Source organism: Metarhizium brunneum, chromosome 5 (assembly GCF_013426205.1).
Source record: "Metarhizium brunneum chromosome 5, complete sequence".
NCBI lineage: Eukaryota > Fungi > Ascomycota > Sordariomycetes > Hypocreales > Clavicipitaceae > Metarhizium > Metarhizium brunneum.
In genome coordinates, this window is record NC_089426.1 from 2,385,103 (window position 1) to 2,404,054 (window position 18,952).

The 18,952-nt window shown below is 51.8% G+C and overlaps 5 protein-coding genes across 5 annotated transcripts; 1 reads left to right on the forward strand and 4 right to left on the reverse strand.

Moving 5' to 3' along the window:
- Positions 1–963: 963 nt before the first annotated feature.
- UBP1_1 (Oligouridylate-binding protein 1) lies at positions 964–2,701 on the reverse strand (the record flags this gene model as incomplete). The annotated part of the gene is made up of 5 exons (XM_066131321.1): positions 964–1,163; positions 1,231–1,357; positions 1,431–2,078; positions 2,152–2,247; positions 2,342–2,701. 5 exons carry the CDS (start codon positions 2,699–2,701, stop codon positions 964–966), a joined length of 1,431 nt encoding a protein of 476 aa, XP_065987446.1.
- A 2,673-nt stretch (positions 2,702–5,374) lies between these two features.
- LAE1_7 (Secondary metabolism regulator LAE1) lies at positions 5,375–9,474 on the reverse strand (the record flags this gene model as incomplete). The annotated part of the gene is made up of 7 exons (XM_014686823.2): positions 5,375–5,954; positions 8,012–8,061; positions 8,123–8,585; positions 8,713–8,980; positions 9,050–9,147; positions 9,252–9,262; positions 9,352–9,474. The coding sequence occupies 7 exons, from the start codon at positions 9,472–9,474 to the stop codon at positions 5,375–5,377; spliced, it is 1,593 nt and encodes a 530-aa protein (XP_014542309.2).
- Positions 9,475–11,292: 1,818 nt separating this feature from the next.
- On the forward strand, positions 11,293–12,653 carry G6M90_00g088070 (uncharacterized protein; the record flags this gene model as incomplete). Its single annotated transcript, XM_014686822.1, has 3 exons — positions 11,293–11,352; positions 11,463–11,606; positions 11,688–12,653. 3 exons carry the CDS (start codon positions 11,293–11,295, stop codon positions 12,651–12,653), a joined length of 1,170 nt encoding a protein of 389 aa, XP_014542308.1.
- Positions 12,654–13,165: 512 nt separating this feature from the next.
- On the reverse strand, positions 13,166–14,419 carry GH5FP (Glycosyl hydrolase 5 family protein; the record flags this gene model as incomplete). The annotated part of the gene is made up of 1 exon (XM_014686821.1): positions 13,166–14,419. The coding sequence occupies one exon, from the start codon at positions 14,417–14,419 to the stop codon at positions 13,166–13,168; it is 1,254 nt and encodes a 417-aa protein (XP_014542307.1).
- A 1,443-nt stretch (positions 14,420–15,862) lies between these two features.
- On the reverse strand, positions 15,863–17,149 carry G6M90_00g088090 (uncharacterized protein; the record flags this gene model as incomplete). Its single annotated transcript, XM_066131322.1, has 3 exons — positions 15,863–16,287; positions 16,357–16,888; positions 16,955–17,149. The coding sequence occupies 3 exons, from the start codon at positions 17,147–17,149 to the stop codon at positions 15,863–15,865; spliced, it is 1,152 nt and encodes a 383-aa protein (XP_065987354.1).
- Between the last annotated feature and the right edge of the window lie 1,803 nt (positions 17,150–18,952).

Consider the following 18,952-nt stretch of genomic DNA (forward strand, 5'->3'; position numbering starts at 1 on the left):
ATCTCGAGTCTTTCTTACCATTTCGACTAACTATCCCTGTCGTGTCTCCTTCCAAGTGATTCATCTCACTAGCGCCAGAATAGACCATCGACTCCATGAGGAAGGGATGCTCAAATATTGTAAACCAGATCCAGCACAAGCTCCCACATCACTCCGCCTCCGTCCCTCCCAGCCATGGCTTCTTCATCCACTTTGTTTTACAGGATCCTCTAGCCTACTTTCTTCCAAGGTCAATGCAACTCATGGTATGCGTGACAGTGTCAATCTTGCGTCGATGAACGTCGACCACCAAGAGCCAACGCAGCTTCCCTCCAAGACATGCGGCTTCCCAGCCAGCCTGTGTGCTAACAAATAAAGTTGAGCAAAAGAAAATGCCATGCGAGACTATTTTTGCTCCCAAGAGGAAACTGAGCCAACTAATGGAAAATAAAAAACTTGAACCAGAAACGCGCAAGATTAGACAGTTATTGTTAGGCTTCGACGTAAGAAATAACAAAAATGGTATCTTGAAAGCGGTAAATGTTCTTTGGCCCCGTCAGCAAAGAAAAGGGGGCGGCATGGTGTTTATTCGTTAGTCGTCAGGTGCACATAGCACATTGGGAAACTTTTCGCGACAATTTCAGCAAAAAACAACAAACATGATATATGGAAATCACACACAAAGACAGCTGAATAGTTGCCGATCCCACCTACTCAAAAACGAGAGACAGAGAAAGAAGTAGAAAGAGGAACGTAATCATCGTAGAAGAAGTAGAAAAGAGAGAATATGAAGGAACAAAACATGATGAAGCATATCGCTTGAGAAGAGATAAGGGTATGAGACAGGTACGGAGAGATCCCAAAAAGACAAAAAACGAACATGCTTCTTTTAAATGTCCATTCCGTCCAGGGCAGTGCACTCTTGTTCCAGAATCATGTCATCCAAACACGAGCCGGCCTGATGTCGACACTGTTGCCTTTTGTTCAAGACTGATAACCGCCAAATCCATTGTTGAAGTTTTGCCCAGGCCCAGGTTGGTTCCATTGGCCATTGGGGCCCTGTTGGCCTCGACCAAAACCTCCCGCACTCTGAGGCCCACCGTATCCCATGGGAGAGCCGCCATATCCTGCAGGCGAGCCACCTTGAGGCCCTGCAAAATTGCCTGGCTGTCCGCCATATTGGGCTGATTCGACACATGATTAGCTGGTGGCTACACACACAAACGTGACAAGCAAAAATGAAGAACTTACTGCCGTATTGAGGGTAGTACGTGGGCGTTCCTGGAAAGCCCGGGGTCTGGGCACTCTGAGGACTGTATGGCTGCTGATGGGCAGGGTCAAAGTTTCCTTGAGCGTTGGGTGTCTTGTCCTTGCCCCACTGCGTAGTATTGTCGTTAGTGATTAATTGTCACGCGAAAGTGTCAAGGAGGGAGGACCATCATGCAACTTACACTGCATTTGAGTGGTCGGCCGTTGACGTTATATCCATTCATCTGGCAGATTGCCATGGCTGCATTCTCGTGGGAATCCATCTTGATAAAGGCGAAGCCGCGGTCGGCCTGGAATCGCGATTCGACAACGAATCCAAAGTTCTGGAAAAGGGGAACCACGTCATTGGGGGTGGTATAGGGTGTCAGATTGCCCACATAGCAAGTAGTTTGCCAGTTAGGAGTCTGGTTCAAAACCACATCGTAACTGCCCACGCCGTGAGCCGGGAACTGATGGTGGCCAAAGGGAGTCGTGGGAGTCAGGCCCATAGCCTGCATCGCCTGCTGCTGTGCAATGGAAGGTTGGCCCTTCTGGTTGGCCCAGTTGCATCGAATAGCTCGCGAGCCCAACCACTCGCCATCCATAGAGCTCAATGCCTTTTCAGCATCTGATCTGTCCCGGAATGCGACGAAACCGTATCCTCGGGTCCGGCCAGTCTTCATGTCCCACATGACACGAGCCTCAGAGACAGTTCCAAAGGCGGAGAACGCTTGGAGGAGAATATCATCGTTGACCTCGTTGGAAAGATCGCCAACAAAGATGTGAAAGTGACTGGAAGTATCCTCCTTATTCGAAGCGTTGGACTGATACGCCCAGTTGACTCGGATTTCCTGGCATCGGGGTGTTAGCAGCGGGGAAAAGAAGGCAGAACTTCAAGACGTCGTTGAGAGGGCTTGACAGTACCGATTGATGGACCCTACGGCCATTCAGGGTTGACATGGCGCGCTCCGCAGCACCAGGGTCGTCGTATTCGACAAAACCGTAGTTGAATCCTTTGGCCTACAGAAACCGCAGCGGTTAGATCAGTGCGCTCTCATAAAAGATGCCAGGCCGGGTGATGATGTATGGATGGTGCTCGTTGCACATAGCGTACATTCTTGTCGGGAATAATCTTCACATTCTGAACATGACCCGTAGTCTCAAAGATTTGGCGAAGAACGTCCTCGGTTACACGCTGCTCCAAGCCTCCAACGTACAGCGCCCGCTTGTTAGGCTCAGGGGCTGCCCGTCGGAAGTTGCCTGAACCCCCAGGTGACATCATACCGCCATTATCTCCACCAGAGAGGGGAGATGTAATAGCAGTCGGGATGGGGTTCGTGTTCTGCGGGATGTGCAACGGAGGTGGTGGCAAATGAGTCGGGTTTCCTTGGCCATTTTGGCCAGAATTCCCGGCCACGGCCTGTGCCTGGGGAGGCAACTGGGTTGAGGCAGGAGCTGCAGAGGTATCCGTCATTGTGTTCAAAGTGCCAAATTGCCAAGGCGCTCAAAAATAGGAATACGTATAATGAAGTCACTGTATCCTGCAACTGTAGGGTTGGGCGTAGACAAATTCAGGTAGGGACGGTGTCGCTGTCGCGTCCCTCGGCGATGCCCAAGCAAGAGCAAAAAGCTAGGAGCTACAGGCAACAAAGAGAAAATAATAGAAGAAATGACAGGAGACGGCGGCAGGTAATAAAGCTCGGACGGAGGAGGCAGTGCGTCTGAAATAGCTCCAGGCGTCGCAACGAGCAGACGCAAAGGTCGATTCGGTTCGTGGCAGCAGAAATGCAGTCGTTACATCAAAAGGAGGTCCTCACGAGTACGGCGAGCACCGAAATGGAGGAGCTCGCGAGGGTCGTAGAAATTGTTGAGGGACGAAACTCGGGAAAATACGACGATGAGGAAAAGGCACCGAAGCTCAACGCCCGCAAAGGAATAAAAAAGGAAAATAAAGGACACCAGATTACCGGGTCGAAAATCGCCAACGCAGACGCTCCCGTTTTGATGCTGGTTAAAAAGTTGCCTTTTTTTTTCTGGCAAGGTCCTCCGACGAGTAAATGAGAGAGGTGCAGGACGGAGGGATTGTGGAGGTTAATTAGTTAGAGGACCGAAGACGGTTAGTGGCAGCCCTCGGACACCAGACTTGAGCACTTGAGCTCAGACGGACGGGACTGGCTCCGAGGGCACAAAGGCCAGGCTTGAGCAGGTACTCGTGTACTTGGATGTACATACCTCAGGGCCATTGCCGTACGGAGTACTCAAGGTCGACTGGTGGCGGTGGGGGCTCACCCATCAGAGTTTAATGATTTGGACATCCAGAGCTTGGCGAGGTGGGGGTGCCTTAGGTGCCGGGCGGTTGGCACACAGTTGGCAGCCAGGTGGCAGGCATGGCAGGCATGGCAGGCGTGGCAGGTAAGGCGGGTAAGGGGCAGGTAAGGCAGGCGGTGGCATGACAGTGCCAAGTTAACCGCCCGTCACTGAGCCAGTTGAAATCGGGACAATGAAGTGATTGGATGGGTGATTTGGGTGCTCACAAACACACTCCGCACATGTAATAAGTGGGATGGTACCAGCCTCAAACATTCAAGTATTATTACGACCGATGCGAGTTGCGGCGAAGCATACTCTAGACACTCAACACTCCGGCACTCGGGCAGGCAGGCAGAGACGCGGCCCGCAACCAGCGACATAGCGCTGCCCGTGTCGAATTCCAGTTGAAAAAAAAAAGTTGTTCAGACCGTTTCATAGACCCAATCAAACGCTGCAGCCATCGACGCTTCAACAAGAAGGTGGTGCCGCCGGAATTGGCCGCATCCTCACGCCCAACATCAACCAAATATACACGGCTCAAGAGATCGTGCTCGAAACGCTCACGACACCGGGATTGTGGTGGACATGAAGAATGTAGTTAAAGAGGCAAGTCACGCGCCCCAGAAGATAGAAGTGTATCATGCATGCACTGGCTCAAAAGATCGAGACTGGCGCGTATAATTATATGCATAAGTCCCTTTCGCCCGCCGACGCAGCACGTGCCTCTTACTTTAGCCATTGATCTGCCTTGGACCAGACTGTATTGGATACTGCAAGAGAACGATAGCATTGCACTGATAAAAGCGGCGGCCTCTCGGAGTTGGGCGCTGTTGTCCTCAAAGGTGCCGTCTTGGAGAGGCCGGATATCTTGGTCCTACTTCACCAATCTAAAGGGCGACAAGGACGCTCTAGATGATAAATCAGTTGAGAAATATTATAGGAATCGCCGTCTCCCAAACCCCGGACAGGATAGGCAGACGCAAGACAGACAGGTAGCGTGGAATTATGCGATGCCTGTCCATGTTCTGCATTGTCCAGTTGTATTGATGAAATAGCATGCCTCCAACTTTGGTCAACAGAGGTCTACACTGTCATGGGGCCATGTCTCGTATAGCCGACTACCATGTAGCGGATGATTGTGACGTCTTTTAGTGTGCTATACAATTATATCAAACCAGTGGGCTGACTCGCAATTTGTTGCATAGAGTTTCCATGTACTCAAGGCTGTTGTCCCGTTAGTTTCTGACCTGAGAGAATAAGCAGGCATACTTGATGCCAATGCAGCTCCTGCTTCCTTCCGAGAACAACACAATGTATCTCTCGAGATGCACCTAATCCATCGCTGCGGGTCAAAGACGTCTGGGTCGGAAAGATGGCAATGTTGCGATGAATGATGTAGCTAGAGCTACTTATTGGGGTCTTGTCCTGGTGCTAGCTGGCGAAATATTGACACGAAACGGCTCAAATAATACATGCGCCCAGGGGCATGACGTAGCCGTTATAGTTTAGGAATTCTGTCGGCGCAACACGGGGAAGCCGCCCCATTGCCTCGTGAGATAAGCGCAAAGACTTGTTGATGACAGCAGACTTTATGTGGGTGACCAGTCTAGTTCACTGTGGAATCCTGTCCAACTTATCCATGCGAGTCAACTCACAAGATAAGGCGATTTAGCTAGTTTTTGCCAAGTACTCATGTGAGTTGGCATTGGTAGGATCTCCTTCAACTCCGAACGCAGCTTGTCGCAGAAAGTTGGCTGAGCACCTAGATGGTGGGCTTCAGTGACAAGAACACGCGCCGTGTTTTTTTTTTTTTTCGGCGCCGAGAACGGTGAAAAGTTTATTCCCAAGTCGATTTGGCGGTTCTTTCTTCTGGCGGGATACTCGGACGGGTGATGGCAACCACCTTGGTTCCCATCATGGGCACGGGGCTAGGTCCTTGCCCGGGTTTGTCGAGTTTATTTGCGTTTGTATTTGCAGTTGAATACGTCAGAAATGACTCTAGATATGGAAACAGCGCCGAGTTTCCTGGCATGAGCTTCGAAAATGTCTCCAGGGAGACTAGGTGCCATATATATGTAAGTCGGGGAAAGAAGCGGTGAATATGGGCAAAGTCCAGGGTGTCCTCTGCGGCGCGACGAGCATCGTTTCGAACATGTCCGTCTTCGAGAAACTTCCAATACCTGCAGCGGCAATATGACGATATCACATCGGATGTCAAGGCTGCAAAGGCCATCTCCAAGCAGAGCACGGCTCCGTTCATTTCGGACTCTTGGAAGCGAGCCATGAGCTTTTGTGTCCGCTCACTGATGATCCTGGATAGGTTTAGGACAGAACGCTTGGAAAAGTAGTCGTTCAGAATGCTGCGTCGAAAACGGTGATGAGCACTTCGCCTGTGGCCGAAGCTGGCGGCGATACCCCTATATCAGCCATGATTTATACGCAGTCAAAGTAGAAAATGTACACCTTCCCATATAACTAGACGAGAATAGCATGAAATGACTTCAAGCTGTTTTGAACAAGAAGGGTCCAGCATTGTCAAACAAGGGATGTCAATTCTGGACATTGAATCAGCCACACAATTTTCTACCCCGCCTTTAACCTTGTCTAGTCCCACTAGTGCCCGGCGCCCGCCAACCCGCCTCCGCCTACTACAGACACCCCCAGCCCGTGCAACATTTGAGCACTGTCACATACGTCTGGTATGTACGGAGTATGTTCGTGCCTTCCTTCCTCCATCAAACCGCACCCAAAACAACATGAAAGACATGCCAACACTTGAACCCCTCAAATCCCCCATCATATCCCCGCTCAGAGACCAAGACGTCTCGTCTCACCTTGCTGTCCAGAGAGGGCGGTGACGACTAGGTCAGCTTGTTTGCCTTTTCCGTCCCGAACAACTCTCGGGTATTCTATCCTGGAATAGGCTCTCCCCTTGTAAGCAGGTGTTTTTTTTAACCAGCCCTGCGTATGTCATCGCCCTGAGTTCTAGCTTACCTCACTGTTCACATTCTCCTTGGACACACTGATTCATGTCGAGATTTGACAATACGACCTTGGCCACGGCTTGGTGCGTCAGTGCCACTATCAATGCTTGTAGGCATTGTGGCCATAGGTTCCATCCATCCCCGGCCTCGATCGAACTATGTTTCCACCCAGGATAACTAGGTGAGAGGCGATACACGTCTTTGTCTAGCCTGCATGGTCCCTGTAACTGCAGACTCAAATAACAATAATTGCTGTCAGCGCTCCCAGGCGTCCCGGCGTCGTGGAGATCAACCAAGACATGCGTCTTATCGTATACTAGCCTGGAAACTTGGGAGGATGCGATTCGTCCCGATGCCAATAACTCATTGACATGGGCGCTCATGTGCCTGCTCTCTTGCAGGAGGCTGGATGGCAGAGAGCCGTTTTCTCGGTCCCTGTTGCCACCCATCCCAACGCTCCGGGCCCGGACCCCTGGGCTCTCGTTTTTTCTTTTCTTGTCTTTTTTTTTTTCATTTAACAAGCCGTCATCATGAATTTACGCAATACTAGTGATCGAAAAGCTTCAACAGAGACCGCCACCATTCCTGAATAATTCTCACTAGTCGTCGATGGACGCGGTGAGAGTGGAAGTTGTGTTTACGTACTCCGGAACCTAAGCTGGCTTGAATTGGACCAAAAGGAAAAACAAAGCCGGGGAGGTCCAAATGGCGGAAAACAAACCAGACCTCATGTAATCACCACCGCATTATGACGCCATTTTCCCGAAGTATTGAAGTAGCTGTATGAGTATTCATGACATCTGGAACTAAAATTTATAGTCCCAGTGCTGTTTATAGTGGTGCTTCCCAGGCGCACTGGCCATAAGATACATGCATGTGTCAATATGCACAAGTGATGTCAACTGGTCCGACACAAGGTCTGGTGGTCCAGTGACTCCAGTCTGGACTCTGCAGTGCTTGCATGTGGGGGTGCGGATATCACGCACCTCTCCAGCGCCCCGCCCCTGTGGCTGTGACTAGGGTCTGTTGACTGCTCAAGCGAGATCAGATCTTGCATCAACCGGCAGTACAACGACAGTCCGCAAACATGCTGGGGAATTCTATCACGTCAACCGCGCCCTGGCCAAGGCAGAATGCTCACTTGTACGAGGCAGCCAATAGGCACGACAGGCTGTAGGGTCCGAGACCTAAGAAGCAGTGACTACCCAAGTTACTTGGGGCAAACCGTCATGGAACGTCAAGGAAGCACCGTTTCAATTTCAAGTAAGATTTTGAGGCGACTTTAACCAGACTGCAGTCACCCTGGCTCAACTCGCCTTGTTACCCACGCAAGCCGTTCCATATCCAACGCGCCAAACACACCCAACTCCAGTACAGCCTGGGCAACCCGGTCAATGTAATTCCTCGAGCTCAGGTCACATCGACTGTCAATTTATTTCACTTCATTCGGATATGGTTTCCTGCCCCAGACAACGAATGTAGGCATGTACGAGTGGATACGTGTATCGTTAAGGTCCCGGCGAACGTCGACGAGAGACACCTAGATTAGGCGCCATCAATACCCGGCACATGCGACCTGTGTGCGTTCAGGACTTGCTCACCTCGATTTCGGTAGCAGACCGATTAAACCCGTGATGAAGAAGCTGGTAAGAAAAAGCCGATAGTCCCTTCAGGATATTAGCACCCCATAGCAGCCCAACTTGCTTGAGAAGACGGTTCTTAGGCCACGGGTTGAGAGGCATTTTATAGACACGCTGCTGCACATCGACGAAGCCGACCCGCTCATACGCTTTCTTCAGAATAGGTCCTAGGAGTACAGGGCGATTCAGCTTCTCCGCAGCAACCATCAGATCGTTGATCCATGTGACAATTGGACCATTGGGATCCAGGCTACCGTCGTCACAGCTGATATTGCAGTCCACCTCTTGAGACTCAAACCAACCGCCCGGTTTGAGAGCGGCAAAAGCCTGCGCAATGACCTGGGTTTCAAAATCGGCCCAGCAGCCGCCGGTCAGCCGCGTGTGGACAAAGTCGAATTTATACGGGAAGTCCCAAGGCTCAGTGCTACAAGGTCATCCATCATGTTAAGATTAATACAGCCATCGTATATGCGTGACAAGGATACAACAGAAAGTGACAGCAGAAGCAAGGCTGGGAACTGCCTGGTGGTTTCTCAACCGTTGGCACCTACGAGTCTTCAATATAAAACCGAACGTTGGGAGGCACAATTACTGGTTGTATGGGGGACAGATCGGTGGCAATGATTTGCGAGTCGGGAAACTCGTCGGCCATTTCGATAGGCCAATCGCCAATGCCTGTGGCGAGGTCGAGAATATATCGTGGAGGAGCTTCGGCAGAGACGGGAGCAAAGAAGAGCTTCCCACCCATGAGCCTCTGCATGGCCAAGTGCTGGATCGCCAGTCTCTCCTGCTCCAACTCATCGTTGGGGAAAGCATAGGCTAGAGCTCAAGACTAAGCCGTTGTGCTTCACGGGGGACGACGACATGTAGAAAAGGGCAGATTCTTACACCCAGCATGGAAGGCGTGATAGGTACGACCAAATAACTCGGGGTAGTTTTGGACGCTCTCAGATAGTGACATGTCTGACAGTGATGCGACATCGCTCCTATACGGATAAAGGATTCAATTGTTAGAAGGTGAAGATATATTGCAAAATAGCTGGTGCTGGGTCCGTTGTCGTCCCAGCTTCACGAGAATGGAAGAGCTTACATTTCATCAAACTGGCACCAGGTGGCTCCCAAAGCTACGTTAGCAAGCAAAGTCTCTGGTTGGAAGCTTTTGGCTTCCAAATGTTGGGGGGTTGGCGTACATCGGGTTCAATCATGAGCATGGATGACTCGAAGGTGAACTCGAAATCGCATGGAGCGATGCTGTTGCCATTGTTGTCACCGAAAGCATTTGAGCCAAGACGGCTCTGTGCGTCTTCTTGCATGGCTGGTTCAATGCTGACAGCCACTGCAAATCGTCTGCAGTGTCCTGTAGAAAATTGTGTGGTGTTGTTAGAGGAGGTAGATGCGAGATATAGCTGAACCGGACTTTTCTTGGGCTTGGGGGTGCACGTCCCGATGCATATCAACATAAGTATGAAAGCTCTGGCATCAATAGTACTAGTGATAACATGACATGGAGCGGCGGGTTGAAAACGTCGGTGAGTCCTTCCGTACCTAGGTGCTGGGTGCAGGCTTGTGCATGCTTGTGCATGCTTGTGCATACCGGCGGTGCACACGCCTGTGTCGGCCTATAGATGGCCGTGCTCTCAATCACCTACTTGGTAGTTGGTAAGTAGCTGAGGCAGCCAACGCGATGGACACATGGCTGAGATGCAGAGAATCGTGATGCGACGGAGAGTTTCATTCGGTCTTGTTCGATTGTCTGCCAAGGTATCCCGCCCAAAGCGGTGTGAGCCGTAGTGACGGTATCAAGCACCCAGGCTCTAGCCGCGCAGATGGACCACTTGAGCGGCTGGCCGTGTTTGGGGCGTTCGCCTAGCTGCGCTGCGGTTGGACGTGTTACACACTCAGTGGCCCAAGTTCGACAACTCAGCCGCAATATTCGAGCCTTTTGTGCCGTCAAAGCAGTCAGCATCATGACATTGAAACCGCTGACAAAACACGCGGGCCGCAGTGGCAAGGCGACGCCGGCACCTGGGATCAACATGCTAGGAGGTATTAGGTAAAGAAGTACTCAGCCCAGTACCATTCAAGGGAGCTGTTTTACGAGAACGGACTGAGCAGGCACGGCACGGCGAGATAGAGCTGAAGGATGACCCCGGTCAGCCTCCCCGAGACAGTGGTTATTGAGTGGACACAGACAAGCCATGACATCACTGTTTCGGTTGTCGTTAAGCGCTAGAGCCTCGTCTTTTCTATTTCATTTCCTCTCTTTACATTTGTAAAAATGAGCTCTATTAGACAGCGCAAAGAGTTCTCAGCTAAGCTAGTGTTGTGATAGTCGAGGTCCGGATTGAATACTTGGTACGGAGTACTCCATGGCGCTCGGGTCGCCCGGGTTCCACCATCGGCGCCACCGAGCGGCCGGCAGCCGGGAACCGGGAACCGGGAGACCGGGAACGGTATCACAGACGAACCCGTCCAGCTGTTTCCACAGCGACCTTGGCTCGACAACTTGATGCTGCTAAAGGCCAGTGGCGTGGAAATATGTACCTCGCGCGACGTCGTAGCTCGGAGTCTCGACGGTTCGTCGGAACGTTGCAGTGTTCCTGCCTCTTGTGGGAGGAGCCGACTGACTGGGCAGGACCAGATCGGGATAACTAAGCCGGTCCGGGTCTCGTCGTGGTCCTGGAACACGGACCTGGGCGTGGTCAATACGGCACCCCAATATTCTGTTGGTTGTCGGGTAACCACCCACTATCTGTACTCTTTAGCTGTAGCCGTTTTTTTTTTTTGTCTCATTTTCACCTTTTGTTTTCCGGCCATCGCCGTCATCGATTGAGTCAGTGTAAGTTGACCGACTACTCCGCACTCACAGGGGGGAATCCCACAGTCGGCACACGCGTTCCAGGGTAGGCTAGAGGCTGCACCAAGACGCTGACTAACACTGTCGTCTTTAACCCATGTTCACATGGCGCTTTGGCTCGCTCGCTCGTCGCCGACACTCTGCGTCCCTCGACTATCGGCCATCCATCGTTCCTACCCATTTATAGAGCAACCACGCACGCACAAGTACGACAACCGCTCCCTCGTCGCATCACCCTGTCGGACAGTATAAATTGTTGATCCACTGCTTCATCATGACTACGCCCAAGGCAAAAGACCCGTTGGACGCCCTCCAGCTGCTCGTCAACGATGTGGTAAGTGTGCCTCTCCCCAACGTCCAGCTCTCAACTTCATCCCCATGTCGCGCGCCATTGCGCAAGTTCAGGCTGCTTCAGAATGGCCAACCATGCTAAATCGTTCGCAGCTCGTGCAAACCGGCAAAGCCCTCCGTGCCTCGCGACGAGACAGCCAAGGTAACTTTCCTCCTTCTCAGGGAGTGCTGCAGCCCAAGCTGCCAGACACCATCAGGGCCTTCCACTCGGCTCTTGACGATCTCGAAAACGACATTGTAAGAATGAGAATTATTCCATTCCCACCCCTGGCCCTTGCGCCTGGCGCTTGGAAATGTCGCCAATTAATCATTCATTAGATTCGTGCCAAATCTGTGCTTCTCCGCGATCTAAATCAAATAAGGGCACAGAACCATTCTTCTGATGAATCACGGTCGCTCGCCCAAACAACGCAGTTGGAACCACAGTCAAAGTCTCCCATGGCCATAGAGATAGAGTCGTCGCCGCAGGCAGCCCCAAAAGAGGAAGCAATCGAGAACGATGGCCCCGGCAACAAGCCTGTCGGCGCCCCTATTCCAGACATGGGCATGGGCCTAGGCTTGGATCTGGGCATATCGGACCTGGCCCAGCCTACTGTCTCAATCAAGGAAGAGAATATATCCTCCCAAGCCCTAATTGGTCTCCATGCAGGGGGCCCTGGGCCTGTCAAAACGGAAAGCAAAGAATCAAATTACGAGGCGCCGATTGCACCGATGGATGTGACACTAGAAGGGACCCAAGCCAATATTGGTGGTGGTGGTGGTGGCGGCGGCGACGATACTGTGCTGGAATTGACAAACTCAGACTTGAACTTCACCGACATGGAGTTTACCTTGGCACCGACAGCCCCGACGAATGATAACCAAAACCAGCCAGGTAGCGATGGGAATGCAGCTGCCAGCAATACCGAGCCGTCGTTTGATCTCTCTTCGTTTGGTGCTACAGACGGCGCAACCGGCAGCATGTCCTCTCTGGAAAATATGCTGCCGGCCAATTCGACAGAGCAACCAGCCCCTACAACAAATGCACCAGAAGGACGGCTGGCAGATGGTCAACCCCACACAGAGGCGGAAAAGAAGGAGCCCATGGCTGAACCAGCATTGGCAGACGTGTTTACGGGCGGCGGGCAGACCGACGGCATGGACTTTGACTTTAGTCTCGGAGACGGAATGGGTGGCGATACGTTTGACGATCTCATGAATGACCGTGATAACACGTTCGATACTATGGAGCACGGTGACTTTGATGCTAATTTCTTCGGCCTCGATAAAATCGACGAGGCTTAGCGAGCATTCTAAAGAAGAGGTGGAAAATTAAAAAAAAGAAAAAAAAGAATCAATCCAACCAGACCCTGCGGCGTTTTTCTTGCGGAAGATGACATTGGTCAAAGACAGGACATTGAAGAATGAGGCGCGGGGAAACTTGAGTTTAAGCATGGGGGTGTGTGGTACAGGGGCCTTTTCTTCTTCTTCTTTGGTTTATTTTACAAAGGAAAAGTCTAGTGTTCTTGATGTAACGCATGTACAAACCATTGGACCCGGGTGTACGCAAACATGACTTTTTACATTGGCGGAAATTGGGAACTCAGGAACGGTATTTGAGTTGGCACGTCTAGGAATTCACGATAGCAAGTATTATTGTCACAAATACAGATATACCCATTGTTTGGAAAATTGATGAGAAGTTTATGGCTCTGGCATCCCACTGGGCTGTTGGTACATACAAGAGATAAAACCTGATTGGTATGGTTTCTCCCGGTTGAATATTTCTGCACGCTTGTATACACATCGCATACGTATCATGGTCCTTGAGTAACGGCAAACATGTTGCCCAGCATGCCCTTGAACTTGGGGTTTCTCCAGTCGGACCACTCGTAGTCCAATGCACCCCACGTCTCGTTGTAGTCGACAGTCTTGTCACGGACGTAATACGACCCCTGGACAGCCCAGTGAGCCCAGTCTGCGTCATTGTTCTCCATGTACCCTACCAGACACGTTAGATAGTCGTTGTCCTGATTACTGAGACCGTCGTGCGGACCACCAGTCATGCCGACACCGAACTCAGAAAGGAGCAAGGGGCCGGTGCTAGCCTTGTTCTGCTCGAGCACGAATCCAAACAAGCCGCCGAATTCGGCCTTGCGAATGTCGCAGCTTCCAAGACTGGGCGTTACGACGGTGAAGCTGTACGCGTGGGCTTCCCAGACACGCTTGTCGGCCCAGTTCCCGAGCTTCATGGCGCCGTTGCGGAGCGGGGAGAGGTCCGTCCCGCCGTTGATGCCGCCGACAATGACGAGGAGTCGAGGGTTTTCGGCGTGCACGACGTCTCCCGCGCGAGGCATGTACTTGAGCCAGGTGCTGGGCGCCCAGGGAATCTGGGCGATGTGTGCGCGCAGCTCGTTGCGCAGAGACATGCCAACAATGCCGGGGCGTGAAGCGCTCCATTGAGCCATGGATTTGAGGCCGTTGAGCCATTTCTGCGTGTTAAAGTATCGGCTCGTGGCTGCCACGTAAAAGTTTGCGTCGTTCCACCACCCGTTTCCGTCGGACAGGTCACAGCACCAGCTTGCTTTGCTGACATGGTTATCGAGGATTGTCATGACGCCGCGGTTCCAGAGAGCAGATTGCACTCTATCAAAGACGTCGAGAACAGTGGCGCCAGATAGGAAGGAGTTTTTCTCGACGGCCGCCGTATATACGCGCATCATGTCAGCTTCCGAGACTCCTGCTGCTGTAGCTGCCGCGCGGAATGAGTCTTGGACTTTGAGGGCCGGGTTGAGAGCCATGTCGATGGAGTAGGTCAGGCGAACACAGTTGTAGCCCTGCCCGGCGATCCAGTCGGCGATGTGCTCGATGTGCTTCTTGTTCAGGCCCTCGGGAACGTTGGCCTCCATGTGACCGGCCCAGTTGATACAGCGCAACTTGACTCTCTTCCCGGCCGAGTCGAGGATCCAACGACTTGACGAACGAAGCGGCACATTAGGCTTCTCTACTGCAGACGCAGCGAAAGCGAGACAGCCATAGCTGAGGGCTAGTAGTTGCACCATGAATTTCATTGCTGTCGAGTGAGGCCGCAAGTTCTCACGGGGAAACGATGCTTGTTAAGACGAAGAAAAAAACCCTGTGTCGACTTTCGGTAGTGACTTTCTCGGGGCTGATGATAGTTCTCTCACAATGTGAGAAAGCGAGCCAGACTCGAGGAGGCTAGTTCAAAGAAGGCCGAACGCAACTGTCAAACGCGCACCTTGGGCCATGAGCCATGAGGGCCGGTTTTATCGGCCTGAGTCGTCATTTATATCCCAGACGTATATACATACACAAATGGCATGAAGCTTTGATTGCTCGTGACCCAGTAAGATCAAGAGACGAGCCGTTTGTCTTGGCGAATGCAGTCAATAAGCCTAGTGGTGAATCGAGATAGGGTTCAATGTTCGCGTGGATCAAAGCCCACACCATCAATTGGTGGGCCATGTTCCTCTTTTAGACCTGGAACGGGCGAATAGCTCGGACCACGAGCGAGACTGGAGGCGATGGCTACACCCGTACCCTTGCAAGGTGGGAAGTCTCGACGATGGCCAGTCAGAAGTGTTTGTTGACCTCATTGTCCAGGAGTTAAGTGGTAATGGTCGTTGGGTGTGGTGGGCTGCAGGAAATGTCAATACGAGTGGATCGGATCGCCTTGCCCCGTGCTCCTCACCCCAGGCGGCATTTCGTTCTTTCGTTCGATGCGTCGTCGGCACCGCGTTCCCCACCTGCAACAATCTCAGTCGAATGGAGTGGAGAGATGCTTCATCTCAGTCAGCCGTCTCAATCTTCTACTCCGCCCCGAGCTGCAGTTTAACTCCATGGCTGTCAGTGGCGCCCTCCATTGTTGCAACATCAGGCGTCGGTTACACATGCCCTTGGTCGTTCTTGTAGACGTCCTCGAGCTTTTCTAGCGGCCCAAACAGAACAATGTATGTAGGCACGGGCAGGGGCATGAGAACAGCCGGCCAAACCCAAAAGCTTGTCGCATGATACCACTCCGAGTCAAGCCCAAGTGAATATTCAGGTGTCCAAAAAAGAAAAAAAGGGAAAACAAACTCAGTCCGCACAAAAATCAATCCAGCCTTTTCGATTAAATAGAATACAAAATACATGGTTCAACTGTGTGCTTGGCTACCCGAGTGAATACACCACAGGACGCCTGATATCTAGAAATACAAAGAAAAAGAAAACATCTCCCACCAATAAACTGGGATGGTATTGTGGGCATTTAGCCGCTGGAAATAAACAACCTTTGTACTAGAATATAATGTCGCAACGCCGAAGATAATGAAAGCCTGGACAGACAGAGACACCGAGTCCCGTGAATATCCGGCTGGTTTGAACAAAAATAATCAAGTAAATGCAGTGGCTGTCGTGAGTCGTAAACGCTTGCTTTGGGAGTGAGTGGTTGAGATCCCTTTGACCAAGACACTCAGTCCTTTCCAATCTTAGTGTATGAAATTCAATCAAGGTCACAAGGACGAAGCAACCGTCCTCGCCTCGAACCCTCGCCGCTTCGCAAGCAAACTCTTAAAGGCGCCAATGAATTGTACTAGCGTCTCTTCGTCATGGAAACAGAACCTGTAGCTCTTCTCTTCCGTAATGATCTGTACGCAATTGTCCTTGTTCTTGACAGAATCTGTATCCACAACATCGACAACAGCCGAGAGCTCAAGAATCAACTGAGCCGTATATTCATCCTGGTCCTTATAGAGAATGAGGTTTCTAGGTCGGAGTACTCCCCACATTTCCCTCCATGGCCTCACACCTCTACTCCGGAGCTGCCAGAGCCGGCCTTGCCAGATGACTCTGTCAGGATGCTGTTCTCCCGGAGCGCCAAGGCTGCTGCCCATGACGTTGGATATACTGATTTGGCTGCCCGAACGGTTTGTGGTGGCTGGATGCGAAGTTAGCTTTGTGCCCACAGGCGACAGATTCACTACTGCCAGACCGTCCACGGACGCACCTTGAGGTCGCTGTGTCTCGTTATCCGACAGGTCAGAGTGTGACGGTAGTTCATTGCCTGACATGCCCGAGGAGTCGAGAAAATATGACCTTCGTCTATTATCAGCGTCAATGACGAACCCGGGCTCTGGAGGGCCATACGTCTCAGGCGAGCTCGACAACATTCTGTTTGCGTCGCGACCATCCGAGACGTTTGGCATGCCGCTTGTTTTCGCAGACATTAGTCCTGTGGGTGACACACTCCGCGCCAACGGGCTAGAGAGGAACATTTCCTCCTCCTCTTCTATCCTTGTTTCTCTCCGTAATGTTTCGACCCATTCCTGGGCGTCTTGCTGTGACAGCGCTTGAAAGTGATAGTTGCGGGAAGGGGAGAAGAGCCCAAATACATGATCGCGCTTGTGCTTGGGATCTTTGAGATAGGCAACGGCCGAAAGATCTGATAGATGCACCTGATGGCGAAGTTTTGTCTCTCTATTGTTCTTGTATATCGATAGGGTGTTGGGCCGCAAGACAAGGTACACCGTCTTCCAGTTCTGCAGTTACACGTCAGTGAACAGGGCCAGGTTGACGAAAAGACGTCAGGAATTTCTCCAACGAACCTTTGTTTTAGTCCTCTTTTCCACATAGCCGCATTTTATTACCCGATCAGACTCGAAGCAGCCATTCTGGTTGACGTTGGCAAGGGATCTATAGTTTGGTCGGCTTTGAGATAAGGAAGCAACCGCTGTCTGGCCAACATAACCTATGCCGGTACTCTTTTGCGGAGCAACATCAATCGCCTGCGTAGCAGCCATGGTGAACAGTTCTAAAGACGCCCGGAATAGTAACTGTCCCAACTGACTGGGAGGCGAAGGACTCGGTGTATAGGCGTGGTTTCCTAGGTAGAGACGGGTGTTTGAGTAGAGAAAGCTATAGCAGCCGGCGCTTAGCGATTTTCGTTCTGGGGTGAAGCAACAACGCTTCCGTCGAGTCGGACACACGGTCTATTGTGATTCGTACTGCGATGATGTTCACCAGGAGTTTGGGATTTGGGTCCAAAAGGTAGAATCAGGCGGAAATAGACGATGTTATATGGCGGAGGAGAGGCACGGGTTGAGTTGGTTAGCCCGAGCTAGCCTCGATGTTGCGGCGCCGCTGGTGGAATCTAGCGATCGATCCAATTGACAAGGTTAGCAAGGGAAAGCTTCGTCCTCGTCCACCTCTCGCACTTGCTCAACAGCATGAAATAGCGCGCAGTACAAAGTTTGGCTATCACCAAGCTACAGCCGTAGTTGGAAACATTCGGGGCGGGCAAGGAAATTAAGTTGCAGCAGTGCTCGAGACAGCTCAAGACTAAGTTGGGCGGTCAAGACATAATAGTCCGAGGCTCGAGACGGCGGCCGAAGAAGACAAAGAGCCTCACAGCTTGCAGTGACCAGGCGCCGTTGTAGAAAACTGGGTTGTGCTTGGGATGTAGAATGGTGAGGTCGAAACGGGAGGAAGGCGCAGAGCTGGTCGGACAATGAGATGGACAGTGAGTGGCGTTGTGGTTTTCGCGTGCGTGTCGGGTGCACGTGCGGTTCGTATGCTGTTCAGGAAGCAGCGGCAAGTCTTGTTGCAGAAAAGAAAGAATGGATGAATCAATGAACCACAAGAGCAGAAAGACGATGGGAACAAAACGGACTTGCAGACGTGCAGACTTGAAAGAGGCCTGGTCCCAGCACTTGAGCGGATCTGGTTGGCCCCGGAGGAGAGCAGGGGTTGTTTCAGTGTTGGTGCAGCCTCAGCAAATGAAGTCGGGTCGACTTTCACTTTTGGAGTCTGTGAATGCCGCGGGGTGATGAACAAAATGTAAAATGTAAAATGTCACAGGTCGCAGGTCGCAGGTCGCAGGCCACGGAGCAAAGCAAAGCCGTCACTGTCACGAGTCCCAGGCAATCAAAACATTGAAAGCGAAAAGGCGAGTTTCATCCACTTGGAGTCTTTTTGGGGCTGGTTTCGGCCATTGATCAGGTCACGCTCACAGGCTGGATTTGCATCGTCGCAGGGCGTCCGCCACATTTGAGCAACCAGACATATGTACTTAGTATTAGGACACTGAGCACTCCAGCTATTGGTGAGGGGTCAGCAAGCAATTGCACTCGGTGTTCCAGCACGCACTCAATCAGGTGCATACATACAAGGCTTGCGCTTTTGACGTCATGTTCGCTGCACCCGTCCATGTTCAAATGGGTCGTTTGCGAGTGTTTGCCTGAGACGTCGAGGAAGCCGCCTTTTCTTCCCGCGACTGCCGGTCGCTGGGCCCTTTGGGCGATTACGACACCCATGACGAACCGGTGCAGCCTCTAGGTCCTTACTTAAGTGAGTAGACAGAAGAATTGTAGTCTCGAAAGTCTGCGATTGTTGTCTGCCTTGTTCGAATTCCACCAGGCCTGTACAGCCTAGCCTAGGTCGGCGCTTGGCGGGTGCCTGCCTACCAGTTGACATGTAAGCACATGTACCTCTAGGTCGGTACTCTTGCCGCGTGCCGCAGTCATCACCATCATCTGAGCATGTCATTCCTGGTCCGTGTCGTTTTTTTAATCAACGGCCCCGGGCCCTCGTCAACTCTTGGAAAT